Genomic DNA, 12497 nt, shown 5'->3' on the forward strand with positions numbered 1-12497 from the left:
TATGGGCCCACTTTTCTTCCATCCGACCTAGTCAGCAGCTGCTGCTGACTAATCTGTGGAGCTGTGCTGTGCGTGTCTGACCTCCTTCGCACAAAGCAAAAACTGAGGAGCCCGTGGGAGCACGGGGAGTGTATAGGCAGAAGGGGAGGGGCCTAACACTTTTAAGTGTAGTACTTTGTGCGACCTCCGGAGGCATTGCCTATACACCCCAATTGTCTGGGTCTCCCAATAGAGCGAAAAAGAAAGAGCATTTTTTTTCTGCCAAAACATGCAGATTTGTGCGCAGTAAATCTGTGCACACATCTGAACGTGGCCACATAACCTATTACTCATAGAAGTCAGAATTTATTTATTTATTTTATTTATTTAATATATTTATTTATTTATTTACCACAGGTATTTCCAAGTTGATCCATTTTTTTATTTTTTATGGAAAAGGAGTAAAAAAGAAAAAAAAAATGATCTGCAAAAGTGTGCACACCCATTAGTTTATTCAGCACTTGAGCAGTACGGTTTTGAGTTAATTCCATAGTTTTTTTATGGTTTAATGTTGCATCTTTTTTTATGGAATTTTGACACATTCTAAACAAATTAACACAACAAATCAAAGCACTTGGTAAATCCTGGAATCAACCACGAAATACAACTTCTCTATAACAAAAAATCACTTATAAAGTATAACATAACACCGGGGGTTTTTTTTATGGATTTTTTTCTACACATTTTTTTTTAAATTGTACCTTTAAGTATTTTCATTTGCATTGTTTACTGAAGAGAAATAATTTTAACACCTTCCTGACATCTACTGTACAGTCTGGACTTTAATGAGAAGACCATCGTTTTACCGAAATACTGTATTGCTATACCACAGTAATACTATATATATATATATATATATATATATATATATATATATATATAATGTATGTGTGTGTGTATATATATATATATTAATGTGTGTGTGTATATATATATATATATATATATATATATATATTATACTACCGTACATGTTTAATATATACACATATACTGTGTGTGTGTAATATATAAATATATATATATATATATAGATATATATATATATTTATATATATATATATATATATATATATACAGTGTATATATATATATATACACACATACATTTGAGATATATATATATATATATATATATATATATATATATATATATTTATTTAATATATACATATATACTGTGTGTAATATATATATAAAAAAATGTGTGTGTGTGTATATATATATATATATATATATATATACACAGTATATACACACACATAATATATGATCACAGGTTAACAGCCAAAATAAAAAAAATAAATAAGAAAAAAAATCTAATTATTTCCCCTACCCCTTTTAAAAATACATAAAGAAACTAAGAAATATATATTTGGTAACACTGTGTCTGCACAAGTCCAATCTATGAAAATAGATTTTTTTTTTTTACTTGTACTTTAAATAGCTTAAAACCAAAATCAATCACAAAGCCTGAATTACTGTGTTTACTCCCTAAAAACTGCAAAAAAATAAAAAAACAATACAATTGACCCTGCAAAAAATAAGCCAACATTTGCTGCAACGGGAAGGAGTTAATTGTGTGTATATTCCTTATTTTATGGAGGGCATTTAATTAATGTTTTGATAAATGGGGTCCAGGTAAATGGGAATTCATCCGCATGAGTTGCTGGTAAAGCCAATCTTAGTGTGGTGTGACCCAGTACCTCCGCCGCGCCAGAGACGCCTCTGATCGCCAAGACCCCCAGAAGCAGAGGCATTACCGCTGATAAATTTGCCCCACTGCGCAGCCGCCTACGAGTTAACGTTGTTTGGTCGCGCTACACCACCTCTATTATGTTCCTTTAGCTTCCTTGGCGCTGGTTTTAGCAACACAATTTAGTTTCAACTTTTGGGGCTTTTTACGCTTCCAAAAGTAATTCTTGACTGGATCATTGGGTATCGGCGCGGCGTGTAATTGCGATAAATCTTGTAATAATCATGGAGGTTGTAGCTATGATCAGCAGCATCTGTGCCGCTCTCCATATTATCCTAAACAGCGGCCTCTCCATCTGAGAGCGGTGTCCCACGCCAGATTTCCTGACTGAACAGTCCATTAAGTATCGGTTAATATACGAGCCGCGCGTCTGCCTCGTCTTTACAAATGTACGTTTTCTGCCAAATGAATGTCTGAAGTGCTCTGCCAGTTTATAGTCCGTTATATCAGCGCAATTAACTCAGAGACGCACACAATCCCGGCAGCTCCACGCTCCTCTCTAATTCATACAGTCCAAAAAGTTGCATTTTTATCTTTTTTTGGGGGGGTGGGGGTGGGAATTTGAAGGCAGTAAAACTCTTAAAATTGAATTGCAGATCGATTTATGTACAAATTTCCCCCAAATTTTGAAAAATCCAACATTTTTGGAATGCAAAAATACATTAAAATCCCCTTTTCATTGCAGTTTTCCGGTCCTGCACACCGATCTTTGGTTTTTCCAGCACTTGGTCTTACGTGGTCACATGCGGGCATTACACGTTATTGACATCAATGCCAATCACCGGCTTCATTATGGGAAAAAAACGAAAACTAGTGTGGTGGACTGGGAAACTACAGAGGTCACTGTAATGTATTTTTTTTTTAATCCTTTCCTTCCACTTTGGTTACTATGCTTTGGGGGTCTGGAAAGACCCCTGACTATAATTAATGTATTTTTCACGACAAGCCGGTTACTTTTGAATCCGACCTATTTTTTTTATTCAGACCAAAATTGATATGTTGGTCGAATTGAGAGAATCTACCCAAGACAATTTGATCATCTTAACTTATCATTTTGCATATTAACACATTTCCCTGCCTGTTTTATCACAGGAGGGAGTGTTTATGCTGTGTTACCGATCGTGTGAGTTCATTGTAAATCAAGTCAGAGATGTAGGAGCTTTGGAGGACGCTCATCTTATGTCACTGACTTGATTTACGATGAGCTCACAGGATTAGTGACGTGACAGAAACACTCCCTCCTGTGATTAAAAAAGGCAGGGAAATGTGTTAACTTAGAAAGCTACAACTGCACACCCCTTCTATTTCATCTGTATACTCGCTTATCATAAGTGGCTCCCCGGCCCAGGAGATGTGGCATGTCCTTGTACTGTCATACTAGTAGCCACTGTGCCCCCATAATACAGGCAGCCAGTGACCCTATGATACTAATAACCACTGTGCCCCCATAATACAGGCAGCCAGTGGCCCTATGATACTAATAACCACAGTACTTCATAATAATGACAGCGAGTGACCCCATAATATTAATAGTTACAATATTTCCTAATACTGACAGTGTGCCGCCCCTGCAGCGGTCAAACCGCTCGGATCCGGGGGGTGATTGCTTGAGGGTCTCCGGACCCAGGGGCTAGGGGCCACACTCAAATGAAGAAGGGAGTATTTACAGGGGAGATATAGTTTGTGATGCCACCTGTGGTGTATGGTAATTGGGAGTACCGCTGCTGCCGTTGGGAGTACGCTGGGTGATGGAGTGGAGGTAGCAAGATGACGTTACCCTCCACAGTTAGGGAAAGGCCCCAGGACTCTGGATGGTGATATGGGGTGCCGTGCAGGGGGAGCGCAGGCTCGCTGGTTGCAGGGGATAATCTGGTACTCACTCAGCAATAAAGCAGACGCTGACAACAGGGTAAATCAAGTCTTTTGATACCGCTGCCTCTCGAGGGGAGCTCGTCCGGGTCCCGTCCCCTGCAGCACTGCCTGGTGGTCCGTGACCTGCCTCCTGGCACAGAATTTTGAGTGTCCTTTGTGGCCTGTCAGCTTGGAGCTTTCCGGGTCCCGCTCCCCACTATGGCTAAGTGAAGGAGCCTGCTCTCAGGGGCTCACGCTTGGAATTTCAGTGGGCCGCTTGTTTGGAAAGCCCTATCCCCCTTGTTGCGCTAGTGCCCCCGATCTTTGAGCTTCGTGGGAACAGTCCATAAAGGCCCTGTCCTCCGCAGGTTAATTGCCGGGTCGCCTGAAGCTTCTCCCTAACCTAGGGCTTCGTGTATCCCGACATGCCTTCGGGCCCGTACCGGTGATAGGACCAGGCTGCTTACCGTTTTCCAAGAGAGGTCCCAGGCACCTAGCCTCAATCCCCTGCGACTGGGGGTCCAACTCCTCTAGGTCCACACCACCGTCTGGGACCTAGTCTGCTTCTCCCCTGGGAGCTCCAACTCCCAGCTTCCTCAGAGCTCCTCACAGCTCGAGGGCTACCACTGAACTGACTTAACACCTCCCACCTCTCTGCCTAACCCCTAGGTGGGCGGCCCTATTCCTGCTTAAGCAGCCCACTGGTGTGCCTGACAGGTGTGGTGCAAGGTGTATCTAGGATTTGTGAATGCTGGTGGAGGCAGTACCGCAAGCTGGGGACCCAGAACCATGGGGGTTGAATCCTGCACTGGAGATAAAGAACCTGCGGTACCCTGTGACGACCTGAATAGTCCAGGGCGTCACATTAGCAGCAATGCCCCATAATACTGATGGCCAGAGTATATCATCCCTGCATCTACAACACCCAGTAATAATGACAGCCACATTTCCCTCATAATATTTACAGTCCCCTATCATACTGACAGCTACAATGACCCCATGATATTAAAAGCCAGTGCTCTCAGAATACTAATAATCACAGTGCCTCCATGATAGTACCAGCAAGTGATTATAATAAGGCTATGTGCGCATGCTGTGCTTTTTTTATGCTGCGCTTTTGTGCGTTTTTTGCCGCAAAAAAACAAAACGCACAAAATGCACCCGCGGCAAAAAACGCATACATTTTACCGCATTTTGGTGCGTTTTTTGCTACGTTTTGCTGCGCTTTTGCTCACTGCGTTTTTTTTTTATCAGTGAACAATGCCATTAAAGATTGTTGAAGAAAAAAAAGGTCTGATGTAATTTCCTTCTTCAATATGTTTTTCATTCTCCACTAGTGTATGCAGGAGAGCAGACAGCTGCAGAACTACAAGGCTCCGCATGCTCCATATAGGACTGTATGCTGGAAGGAGAGGCAGGGGGAGCAGAACTACAAGGCTCAGCATACTCCATCCACTAGTGTATGCAGGAGAGCAGACAGCAGCTGCAGAACTACAAGGCTCAGCATCCTCCATCCAGGACTGTATGCAGGAGTTTTTGCCCCCCCAAAAAATGACGTGAGCTTCGCCATATTTTTGTATGCTAGCCAGGTACAGCAGGCAGGTACGGGCTGCCCCCAACCCCCAGCTACCTATTTGTACCCGACTGGGAACTAAAAATATAGGGAAGCCCTTTTTTTTTTTAATTATTTCATGAATTTCATGAAATAATTAAAAAATAAAATGACGTGGGCTTCGCCCAATTTTTGAGTCCAGCCAGGTACAACTAGGCAGCTGGGGATTGGAATCCACAGTGCAGGGTGCCCAAGCTTTTTGGGCACCCCCGCTGCGAATTGCAGACCGCAGACACCCCAGAAAATGGCGCTTTCATAGAAGCGCCATCTTCTGGGGCTGTATCCAACTCTTCCAGCTGCTCTGGTGTCGGGTGGATGGCTGGGTAATAATGGGGTTAGGGCTAGCTGTGTATTATCAGCTGGCCCTAAGCCCGAAATTCATGGTGTCACGCCAATATTAGACATGGGCACCATGAATTTCTAGTAAAGATAAAAAAAAAACACAACACACAGAAAAATATTTTTATTAGAAGTAAAACACAACACAATTAGTGACTCCATCTTTTTTTAACTAACCCCCCTTTGCAGTAATCCTGGGTCAAGGGTCTCGCGCCATCCAATCCGGATCCAATATCATCTGATCGGACGTGAATCATATGACACATCAGCTGATTGTATAAAAGATGTTTATACAATCAGCTGATGCACAGTTAAAAAAAAAAAAAATACACACGTCTGTGCAGACGCCCGTCCCATGCAGGAGCTGGCGGTAATCAGCTGATGAAGTCTCCTGACCGCATCAGCTAATAGTTTAAGCCGGCTGGGCGGTAAAAAGCCGGCCTCACCGCTGGACGTCTACTGTCAGCTGATGCCGGCAGGTGCCGCATCAGCTGATCACCGGCAGGTTTCGCATCAGCTGATCACTGGCAGGTCCTGCAGCCATCGGACGTGTCCCGGGAGTATGCACACAGCCGGAGCGGCGGTACCGGGAAGAGGAGCTGGGAGCGGACATGTACCGGGAGTCTGCAGACAGGTGAGTATGAGATTTTTTTTTTCTACTGTTCACTTTTAATTTCGCAGCTGCTTCCATCTCCCGTCCAGACATGGCGCAGGACGGGAGCGGACATGGCGCAGGACGGGAGGTGGAAGCAGCGCTGATGGTACCGGGAGGATTCTGTGTTTACTGACAGAAGGAATCCTCTTCCTGTACATGTCACTTTACTACCCACTCCTTGTGTTTATAGCTGCATTTTTAGTCATAGAAACGCAGCTATATTGCAATTTGCATTTTTCATTGCGTTTTTGAACATCTGATTGAACTCAATGGGTGGAAAACGCAGTGAAAAATGCCGGAATAATTGACATGCTGCGTTTTTGTGGTCACCACAAAAACGCAGCTACAAAAAATTGCTGTGTGCGGACAGCAAAAATGAAAACATGCAGTCATGCAAGTCATGCAGTTTTCTGAACAAAAACACACCCGAAAAACGTGCAAAAACCGCACTGTGCGCACATAGCCTAACACTGACAACTGACCAGACCCCGTAATGCAGTCAGCCACTGTGGCCAGATTATACTCCTCTCTGCTGCAATGCTGTATATTACCTTCTCATTAACATTCACTGTGACAATTAAATCAAAGCACTTTCCCATAATGTGACCTGACCTTGCTTCAAACTGAATGAGATATGATCCCTAATTGTCTGCAGCCTTTACCCTGACACGCCGAATCAGACCTCACTATCTTGCCGTTGCTGGCAAACCAATCGCTGTCCGCCATATTGACGCCCCACATCAAACGGTGCTGCGGCCACCTGCAGACATGCATCTGATTAATACTGATTATCATCACAAGACTGCGGCAGAAGGAACCTTGGAAGGTTCAGTCCCATCTACATCTCTCAGATTATAAAATTCTATAAACATATTTCTTATTCCTATCAGTTGCTGAGAAAGTTGGGTAACAACCGATATGGCCTCCTGGCCTCAGACAGTGGGAAGACGGCTGCAGTCTTATGCGGGTGTCACACGGTACGATATATCAGGCGATATGTCTTCGGGGTCACGTCGGTAGTGACGCATATCCGGCATTGTGTGATATATCGTAGCGTGTGACAGCTACGAGCGACGGTGAACGAGCAGAAATACTCACCTTCTCGTTCATCGTTGACACGTCGCTCAGTTTAAAAAAATCGCACGTCAGGTTGTTCATTGTTCCCCGGGCAGCACACATCGCTCTGTGTGACACCCCGGGAACGATGAACACAGCTTACCTGCGGCCGCCGGCAATGCTGAAGCAAGGAGGTGGGCGGGATGTTACGTCCCGCTCATCTCCGCCCCTCCGCTTCTATTGGCCAGCTGCCATGTGACGTCACTGTGACGCCAAACGTCCCTCCCCCTTCAGGAAGAGGATGTTCGCCGCCCACAGCGACGTGTGACAGGGGGTCAACGACTTTGTGTGTCACGGGCAACTAATTGCCCGTGACGCACAAACGACAGGGGCGGGTGCGATCACTTATACGATCGCACGATTTATCGTCCCGTGTGACGCCCGCATTAGGCTACATTCACATGACCGTCCCATTTTTGCGGTTCGCAGGTCTTGTTTTTCCAAGTATGCATCTGTGTGACATCCGTGTGACAACCGCATCCGTTCTGTATACAGTCCATGTGCCATCCGTGTGCCTCCTGTTTTTTTTTTTTTTTTGCGGACCACAAAAAAACCCAAAAAACGGAAGGAGGGTTACATACAATCAAAAGGTAGATAGAGAGGAATAGATAGATAAGAAAGACATATATAATGTCCCACTCCCCTGCATTTTGTAATGCCCCCAGCCTGTGTGACAGCGTCTGCCTGCGACCAATCTCAAGCGTTGTCTGCGGGTCAATATCATCATATAAAAAGAAATAAAACAACGGACGTAGGGTCCCCCCGTATTATGATGCCCAGCACAGATAAAGCCCACAGCTATAGGCTGCAGCCAAAAAGCCCTACGCCTATATTGGCTGTGTATCCAAATAAGAGGAACCGCATGCGGCTTTTTTTTTTTTTTTTAATAACAAAAAAATGTTTATAGAAATAATTAAAAAAAAAAAAAGCGCGCGGTACTCCCCAATTTTGATACCCAGCTATGATAAAGCCCAACAGCTGAGGGCTGGTTTCTCAGCCTGGGGAGTCCAATGGTTATTGGGATCCCCCAGGCTAAGAATAGCAGCCTACAGCTGCCCCAGAATTGTCACATCTGTAACAGCGTGTCCCTCCCCCGCCTGTGCTCATGGTGTAATAGTCTGTCCCTCCTTTGTACTGCTTCTGCTGGGAGATTGTTTGTTCTTCTCAGCATGGGACTTCTCCAATCCACAACTTGGTAAACAGAACAGAGCCAGGACGTCTAAAGTCCATTCATGTATCAAATGTCCAGGGGGACTTAAGGTCCAGTCACACTAAACAACTTACCAGCGATCCCAACAACTATAGGGATCGCTGGTAAGTTGCTAGGAGGTTGCTGGTGAGATGTCACACTGCGACGCTCCAGCGATCCCACCAGCAACCTGACCTGGCAGGGATCGCTGGAGCGTCGCTACACGAGTTGCTGGTGAACTCACCAGCAACCAGTGACCAGACCCCAGCGCCGCGTGGAAGATGCTGCGCTTGGTAACTAAGGTAAATATCGGGTAACCAACCCGATATTTACCTTGGTTACCAGCGCACGCAGCTACACGTGCAGAGAGCAGGGAGCAGCGCGCACTGAGCGCTGGCTCCCTGCTCTCCTAGTTACAGCACACATCTGGTTAATTACCCGATGTGTGCTGCAGCTAAATGTGCACAGAGCAGGGAGCAGCGCACACCGGGTGCAGCTGCACAGGGTACATAGGGTATAGAGTACAGGGTGCAGCTGCACAGAGCAGGGAGCAGCGCACACCACTTAGCGCTGGCTCCTTGCTCTCCTAGTTACAGCACACATCGGGTTAATTACCCGATGTTTACTGCAGCTACATGTGCAGAGAGCAGGGAGCCGCGCACACTGCTTAGCGCTGGCTCCCTGCTCTCCTAGCTACAGCACACATCGGGTTAATTAACCCGATGTGTCCTGCAGCTACATGTGCAGAGAGCAGGAGCCGGCACTGACAGTGAGAGCGGCGGAGGCTGGTAACAAAGGTAAATATCGGGTAACCAAGGACAGGGCTTCTTGGTTACCCGATGTTTACTGTGGTTACGTCCGCAGAAGCCGGCTCCTGCTCACTGCACATTTAGTTGTTGCTGTCTCGCTGTCACACACAGCGATCTGTGCTTCACAGCAGGACAGCAACAACTAAAAAATGGCCCAGGACATTCAGCAACAACCAACGACCTCACAGCAGGGGCCAGGTTGTTGCTGGATGTCACACACAGCAACATCACTAGCAACATCGCTGTTACGTCACAAAAGTTGTTCGTTAGCAGCGATGTTGCTTAGTGTGACGGGGCCTTTGGGGGCTGATCCCAGGAGAGAAGAACAATGAGACCTATGTTAGTTCAGTTAGTTGGATCTCGGCTGGAGAAGGACTAGGATTTATAGCTGAGGCTGGATCCTAGTGCCTGTGTATGGACTGTCACAGATTGGAGATCAGTGGCCACGTGGGATTGTGTTTTATTGTTCACCCTGTTGGACTCAAGGAACTCATATAAGGACCAATGCCATATTTTCCCTGGCGTTGGAATACCGGGAGACGCCCCTGGATCTTTTGTTTTGTTATGGACTCCTTGCAGACTTTAAGGATTTATATTTATGTTTGGTGCTTATCTTTGTGGTTCCAATAAAGCCCTTTGGATTGTTCCTTGGCCTGGCGTCCTTTACTGCTCTGTCGCATACCCCGTCACAACATCCATTAGATGTGATAAGCTTGATGCTTTACCGGGCTCTTCCAGATTGCCCCGGTGTGGTGGCAATCGGGGTAATAGGTGTTATTGACAGTGCGCAACTGTCATCAAGCCCAGAATTAGTGATGGGTTGGGGTCTATGAGACCCCCCATCACTAATCCTATAAGTAAAATGAAATAAACACAAACAGAGAAAAACCCTTTATTTGAAATAAAATACAGCACCCACATCCCATGATGGTCCTGGCTTTGCTATATCTGAGCCTGGAGAGACCGAAAATATGTCCGATCTCTCCAGGTTCCAAGTGGGATCGGGCTGGCAACAGTGACATCTCTCAGTACACTGGAGGTCATACTCTGATTCCCATGGCATGACCTCTGGTGACCTGAATCACGGTGGCTTAGTACAGGGCCGTGCCGCGCACCCTGCCAGCCATTTAACATTGACAGTGCCGGCTGGGGAGTGTGGGGATGCCCCGCACCCCCCTCCCCAGCCAAGACTGTCGTTGTGAAGGTGCGGGCTGTGCCCCACAACCTGGCAGCCCTTCAACACTGACAATGCTGGCCGGGGGTCAGGGAGGGTCACAGGTGGAGGACTCCAGCTGCGTCCACGAGTAACCTGAGTGATGTCACCGTTGATCACTGCGGCTCATTTATTCTCTGGAGCTCACAGTGGGCAGTCATTGTTCTATAACCACGCGCTTTGAGGTTCAGATGTAGCAGAGCTGAATCGTTGTGGTACCCCATGTGTATTACGTCAGACCTGCAGGGATGTTTTGGGGGTTAATAAAGTGGAGAAAGAGGGTGTTTTTGTCTTTTATTCCAAATAAAGGATTTTTTTGGTGTTTGTGTTTATTTACTTTAACTTACAGAGTAATAATGGGGAAGTCTCATAGACACCTGCCATTACTAATCTAGAGCTTAGTGGCAGCTGTGGGCTGTTATTAACCTCTTATGTTACCCCGATTGCCACCTCACCAGGTCATTTGGGAAGAGCCGGGAAAAGGGCCGAGCTTGTTGCATCTAATGGAAGCGACAGTTTCGGGGCAGCTGTAGGCTGCTATTCTTAGCCTGGGGAGCGGTCTAATAACCATAGGACTCCTCAGGCTGAGAATACCAACTCCCAGCTGTCGGGGTTTGTCATGGCTGGGTATCAAAATTGGGAGGGGGCCGCATGCCGATTTTTTTTTTTTATTTTTTTTTTAAATTATTTATTTAAATAATTGGGGGAAAAAAAGCCGCATGCGGTTTATCCTATTTTGATACACAGATAAGATAGGTGCACGGCATACAGCTGTATGCTTTATCTGTGCTGGGTATTATACTATGGGGGGACCCTACGCCAAATGTTTTATTTATTTATTTATTTTTATTTCACTATACTGACCCAAAGACAGTTGCACTGCTTTCCCCGCCCACCGGTCATCCTGGCGCCTGTGATTGGTTGCAGTCAGCTGACACGCTGATACTCAGGTTGGGGGCACGTCTGACTGCAACCAATCACAGGCCTGCCGGTGGGTGGGGACAGCAGTGCATATTGATGAGCAATGATGAGCGGCCCAGGAAGTGAATGTGCAGCCTGGGAGCAGCGTACAGCCACGCCGGTGTCTCTGTAAGTACAGCGCGCGCGCTCCCATGCCCCTATCCCTTCTACCTTAATTTTTAATCACCGGATTCTAGTTCCCATAGACTTTTATGGGGACCGTAATCCGGCCTGGAACTGGATTTTAGAAACCATATCACCGGGATCTGCCAGTCCACAGATCACTAGTCACAACGTTACTCAAATTTCTCACTTGCTACTGATTTAATGCTACAGTTACAGTTTTTGTGTGATCTGATCGAACAGCAAAATGCACATAAACCACTTTTGCAGCAATTCATAAAGCAGTTTGCGGCTCATTGTCTCTACAGCGGCCACTAGAGGGGAAATATAGCATTACATGCAATTAAGTTTAATTTAAAATTAAGAGAATCTTCATTGTCATTGTACTGACAGTATCTGTGGTGGGCGCTGAATTGGGCACCTATATCTGGCAAATTATTGGATGTCTGTTCCTGGTGGTCATATAATAGTGATAAAGGACATATTCACCTCTGTCTGTCTATCTTTATTATTATTGTCTTTTTGCCATTTTTTCGTAGTTCCGGCAAGAATCATCTCCTACCCTAACACCACGCTGGCAACTCAGGGTCAGAAGAAGGAGATGAACTGCACGGCCCATGGTGAGAAGCCCATCATAGTGCGCTGGGAGAAGGAGGACCGCATGATAAATGTCCCCGAGATGTCCCGCTACCAGGTGTCCACCAAGGAGGTGGGCGATGAAGTGCTCTCCATACTGCAGGTACGGCGTGCGGTCTCAGTACTGGGTTCCTGGGTTCTGGTGAACCCATTATCTGGGAACCTTGGGTAGATGTCAGAAACTAGTAGGATGGATCCT

General features: G+C 45.9%; 1 protein-coding gene across 3 annotated transcripts in view; it reads left to right on the top strand.

Moving 5' to 3' along the window:
- DSCAM (DS cell adhesion molecule) overlaps positions 1 to 12497 on the top strand; it is a 656562-nt gene that overhangs the window by 342744 nt on the left and 301321 nt on the right. For all 3 annotated transcript variants that reach the window (XM_075334961.1, XM_075334962.1, XM_075334963.1), the window contains exon 12: positions 12202 to 12401. In XM_075334961.1, the coding sequence (XP_075191076.1) occupies positions 12202 to 12401 (200 nt within the window). The remainder of the gene's footprint in view (positions 1 to 12201; positions 12402 to 12497) is intronic.

The sequence above is a fragment of the Anomaloglossus baeobatrachus genome, chromosome 2 (assembly GCF_048569485.1).
Source record: "Anomaloglossus baeobatrachus isolate aAnoBae1 chromosome 2, aAnoBae1.hap1, whole genome shotgun sequence".
Classification (NCBI taxonomy): domain Eukaryota; kingdom Metazoa; phylum Chordata; class Amphibia; order Anura; family Aromobatidae; genus Anomaloglossus; species Anomaloglossus baeobatrachus.